The sequence below is a fragment of the Montipora foliosa genome, chromosome 6 (genome assembly GCF_036669935.1).
Source record: "Montipora foliosa isolate CH-2021 chromosome 6, ASM3666993v2, whole genome shotgun sequence".
NCBI classification, from domain to species: Eukaryota; Metazoa; Cnidaria; class Anthozoa; order Scleractinia; family Acroporidae; genus Montipora; species Montipora foliosa.
In genome coordinates, this window is record NC_090874.1 from 68,216,188 (window position 1) to 68,221,501 (window position 5,314).

The 5,314-nt window shown below is 42.9% G+C and overlaps 1 protein-coding gene across 1 annotated transcript in view; it reads left to right on the plus strand.

Annotated features, from left to right (window-relative positions):
* The window catches only part of LOC138005954 (F-box/LRR-repeat protein fbxl-1-like), a 4,629-nt gene extending 2,588 nt beyond the window's left edge, over positions 1 to 2,041 (plus strand). The window contains exon 3 of the mRNA XM_068852120.1: positions 1,502 to 2,041. Within this exon, the coding sequence (XP_068708221.1) occupies positions 1,502 to 2,041 (540 nt within the window). The remainder of the gene's footprint in view (positions 1 to 1,501) is intronic.
* Positions 2,042 to 5,314: the final 3,273 nt, after the last annotated feature.

Here is a 5,314-nt window from a genome sequence, read left to right on the forward strand (position 1 = left end):
GATCGCAACCTGTGACCATAGTAGGAACAAAGGACTGCCAAGGCTCGAGCTTAGTTCCCCGGTGCACTCCATGTGGCAGAGGTCTCCACTCTTCCACTCAGAGAGGCAATCGTTGCAAATCTATGTCCCTTAGGACGTCCTGGTCACCCAACGAAGCTCAACGAGCAAGAGAGCGACTTCAGAATACCCGGCCACCATTGCCTTCTTAAAGCGGCTTTGCTTGAAAACGAGGCATCTATATATATACTCAAATTAATAGCCGGGTGTTCTTAAGTTTAACAGATTTAATTATTAGAGGGTAACGTGCGTGCTAGTTTTCTAACCATATGAACCATATGAGGGTTAGCCCTACTAATGGAATGGGCCCACACCAGGACAGAGAAAAACTCTGACCAGGGTGAGAATTGAACCCTTCCTTGTACTTGTACATATTCATTGCTGTGACATTGGCTCCTGTCTGACCTTGTAGCTCAGTCGGTAGAGCAGCGGTGATCTAACCAGAAGGTCGTGGGTTCATTTCCCAACTGTAATAGTCAAATCCTTCCTTGTTCTTGAGTTTAGCCTACGCATGGTCAGAACCTTTCAACTAGAACGCAATGATCAATCAAATTAACCGCCTCTCACAAATGCACTGTCCTATCAGTAGCCCGAGCCCACATGTGTACTGGCATTAAAACACAAGCATGCGCATGGGTTAGAATCGACGAGCCACAGAACAGCGGAACTAACAGAGGTACTGACAACAAAATCGTCGATTTAACAACGCTGATGTTAGGGATGTAATGTGATTGGGGACGGTGGGAATGTATTTCTCCTCAAAGGGCATTTACATGAGACCGGGACGAACTCAAACCAGCATGAGTTCGTATCGGCATCCATACATTTCTTTTTATGCGTTTACATTTGACCCTTCTGACTTCGTCTCGGTTGCTAGACTGAGTTCGTACCGTTCTCATGTAAATGACAACAAATCTCAGACCGGGTCCAGAAATTTCAAGACTGTGTACTTTTGGGTCACCCATATATTTATTAGACAAAACATATCACTTCGTCCCGGTTTCATGTAAACGGCTACAAAAATTTCATACCGGAACAACTTCATAACGGTCTCAGTGAGTTCGTCCCAGTCTCATGTAAATACCCCCTTAGACAGGCGCGTGACGTCAACGTACTTCCATTGGGGAAGTCACTAGTTGAGCAAACAGGATCACTCAGGAAATCAGCCTATTCTCAGTTAAGAACCCTGTTCGGCACCCTGTCGGGGCCTGTTGCCTTACGACGGCTAGAAGCTAGAGTGCTAGAAGCGCTGAGAGGACTGACGATATGTTGAGGTTGATTTCTTCGGAGCAGTCACCCTCAATGTGTCGGTTTCTGGTCTGCATTAGTACAAAAACGTATTAGTCTTTGAAGTCAAGGGTAAGACAATGTGGCACCGTCCCACTTCAATAATGTGTGAATTGAAATAATTTCAATATTTAGTTATTTTTTTTATTTTCGTCAGTTAAAAGAATTGGATGTCTCTTGGTGTGAAGACCTCACAGATCATGGAATGTCGATGATGGCGAATAGTTGTTCCTCTCTTCAGTATCTCAGTTTGCGCCAATGTGCTGCTTCTCATCTCACTCTCAGTGCTCTGGCACAAAAATGTCATCTTATTTCATCGTTAGACATTGCTGGTGTTAACAGTTTGACCGACGAAGGTCTTGGCAACTTGACAAGACTCATGCCGCATCTAAGAGACGTAGATGCGAACTGGAACTCAAGTTTATCAGACAACGGAATCTTCACCTTATTAGAAAGCTGTGTTGAACTGAACAGGGCGGTATTATGTGGCTTAAAAGGCATCACATCTCAGCCATTTCTGGCGATAATCGGGGACTTGGGGCGTTGGTGTCTGCTGGAAGAACTGTGGCGCCTCAATAGACGATCTCAGAGTGGAGCAGATCCTAAAGGGAAAGTTACCCTAAAGACCTGTGATCCGGTAAGGGGATACTTGGTACAGAAACTATACATGCTGGGCTTCCTGATATACAGTGGCTGAGCTCCAAAGGTCGTTCAGCTGTCAAACGAATGAAGGGGTTAATGCGCTGTTACACTGTGCAATTTGTCTTGCAACAAGTTGACAAGACAAGTTGCACGAAACATTGCCCAATCAGGGTTTTCATTTGAGGCCGGAGGCCGGACGTTTCATCCAGTTATTTACCATTTCTCGTCCGGTACTTTGACCGGCACTTTAAATTTGTAGATTTGCTTCTTTGTTCTTTTCCTATTTTTGCTTTTTGGACTTGGGAACCTCTGGACGCTGTGGGCTGAAGAAACATGTGACAATCACGCCCAATAAATCCTTCAAAGTGTCAAGAGTTTACATCGCCTTATTATTTTGCTTACTTAACGGAATGATCGATCTGTTGGCATTTCATTTACGCCATAAGTTTAGTTTTCTAAGACAGTGTTCGACACTTCTCTACTAATTTGCCCTTTGGGCAACCACTTTTGTCTTTTTGGTTGCCCATGGTTTTTTTCGGTTGCCCGCCTTCTAAAGACCTGTTGCCCATTAAAACTCAAAGGAGGCTTGTAAAAATGTCAATTTTGAATAAAATGTGTGTAAAGTGGGTTTGACAGACCAACGGGACTCCTGCTGTGTCCATAGTGTTCAAGTAGCTTTCACAGTTTTGCTTTGACAAGAATACATTTAGGGTGGCTCAAACCAGTTTCAACACTTTCAAGAGACCTTGTTATGAGAAGGAAAATTTGACACTACAACGCTTTATCATGTACAGCAAGTGAAACAACAATTATTGCTGAACAAGATGCAGTCATTTTTGTGACGTAAAAAGTTACCATGACAACAGGAAAGCCGTGCAAAAGCACCCTATATTTTGGCTTTAGTTGCTCATACCTGAAACACGAACTCGGTGACTCCAATTTTTTATTGTACAAAAGCAATTAGCAGGCCAAGATAAAAATCTCTGCAAAGTTTTAAAAAAATTCTGTGAAGCAGATTCAGAGCTACCTTAAATTTTCAATTAATTAAGGTGGCTCTGAATCCGGTGCACAGAATTTCTTAAACTTCGCAGAAAGTTTTGTTCTGGCATGCTGATTACATTTTAGAAATAAAATATAATATGTTATATATTTTTGAGATATGAGCAGCTAAAGCCAAAATATGGGGTGTTTTTGCTGGGCTTTTCTGTTGCCACGGTAACTTTTTACGTTACAAAAATGACCGAATCTTTTTCAGCAACAATTGGTGTTTGATATGGCACCATAACATTGCTGTTAAGTGATAAAATGTTGTAGTGTCAATTCTTCTAACAAGAAGGTTCCTTTCAAGTGTTGAAACTGGTTTGAGCCATCTTTCGCGATTTTCTTTTTCCATGAGAGATCAGGGGAGATTCATTGACTACATCTCTTTGTGATTAGACTGGTTTTGAATTAAATGTTATTTGTCCAATGGTTTGTTCTTTAAGCCTTTCAAAGCTGGTTGATCATGAAATTGCGTGACAAAAGGTAGAATTTTCTTGTGCGCTTTATCAAAGTATCGTAGCGTATTTGGCCGTGCGAAAACTGGATTCCATTGTAACAAACATTGTTTTCGGGCGGAGAAAGATGGCATCTACGAATATACTCCCCCTTCCTAAGGTCACTTGAAAACATTTCCCGTATCAAGCGATGTGACAGCCTGCAGTCTAGATTTTGTACCTAGTCTGCATTTTAAACCCAATCTGCAACCTGCAATCTGTAGTCTGCATTTTATACTGACCACCAACCAGACGCATCGGCCAGAAACGTTGCGAGACGGGTTGCAGAACCGTTTGGGAAAGAGCAGTTGAGTTCTACTTTCCGCAAGGTTTTACGCAACGTTGCATCGAATTTCTCAGGCATTACGTAGTCCTGCAAACTTGTGTCGTAACGGTTAGCGACACCTGCCAATAAAAATGTTCCTTTAACTTCATGTGATCATCGACAAACGAGACAATTTGCAAGAAACGTTCCCATTTGCGAACTTTGGTCGCAGCAAAATTGCGAGACAAGTTGCAAGAAAAAATAGGTTTCTGTGGTGCTGCGGCGATAGGTGAGTAAAATACGAAATTTTGATCTGACCAAATAAATTGTCGAAGTTCGAATTTCAACGGTGAAAAGATTAAATGGCTGACCAAGGGCTAACGCTGGAAACCTCAGCTATTCAGTGGGTGCTTTCCATTAAGCCAGCAGTCCGACCGGTCCAACTGATCAAAGTAAGAGATGGTCCACAAAATTCCGGTCGGACCAAACCGAAATTTGACTTCTGATCGGAATTTCCGAAAACTTTTGCTTAATGGAAAGCACCCAGTCTTTTCACTATGGCAATTTCAACTCGTTTGTCTTTGGGGATATGCAGAACTAGGTTTGTTCACGAAAACCTCACTGAAAAAGTCAATTGACCTTGTCTCCGCTGTCACGTTTGTCGTTTTGTTTTGAGCAGAGTGCCTACAAATTTTCCTCTATGTATCTTTTTTACCACAGGAGACTGCTAAATCTATTGGTAATCAGATGCCTTGGCAATCCATGTCTTAACGCTCCATCACTGCGGCAAATTCTGGTTGAATACAGTGACAAAGTCAACGATGATCATTTAGCAGCAGTTGTGGCAGTATGCAGGGAAACTCTGTTTGTAAAAGATTATTATGGACAGTCAGTAAAACCTAAATGGATATTTAGATGAAGCAACCTTTGAGAATTCTCCTCACCTTCAAATTAAGAAGAGTGACTAACCAAAGACATGGCAGTTGGTACTAACATAATGAACGATGTTAGCGCCCCAGGAGGGGGCGGGGGGGGGGGGGGGGGGGCCCATAAAAAAAAATGGAGGGATGCCCATCGGAGACCAATCTGGGCGCGGGCCAGGCTTCTTTTTTACTCCTTTCTCGCGCAACCCTAAAGGAGACCTTCACGGCTGTATATGATGGCGTTTTGCCCAGAACACCTTAATTAAGTGAGACCAAAATCCGAAATTTACACCCCTAAGCGAGACGACGAGCATCCCTCCCCTTTTTATGTGCATGGAAGTCTTATTTTGATAATCTTTGCTGAAATGTATGAAAAAGTAATTTATTTAAATATTGGAAAAGGTCCTAGTGTGTGCAGAGGTGGCACATTTGTGAGAGCACTCGCCTCCCACCAATGTGGTCCGGGCTCGATTCCCAGACTCGGCGTCATATGTGGGTTGAGTTTTTTGGTTCTCTACTCTGCACCCAGAGGTTTTTCTCCAGGTACTCCGGTCTTCCTCTCTCCTCAAAAATGCCAATGTACAGTGTCCTCAATTCGTGGTCCA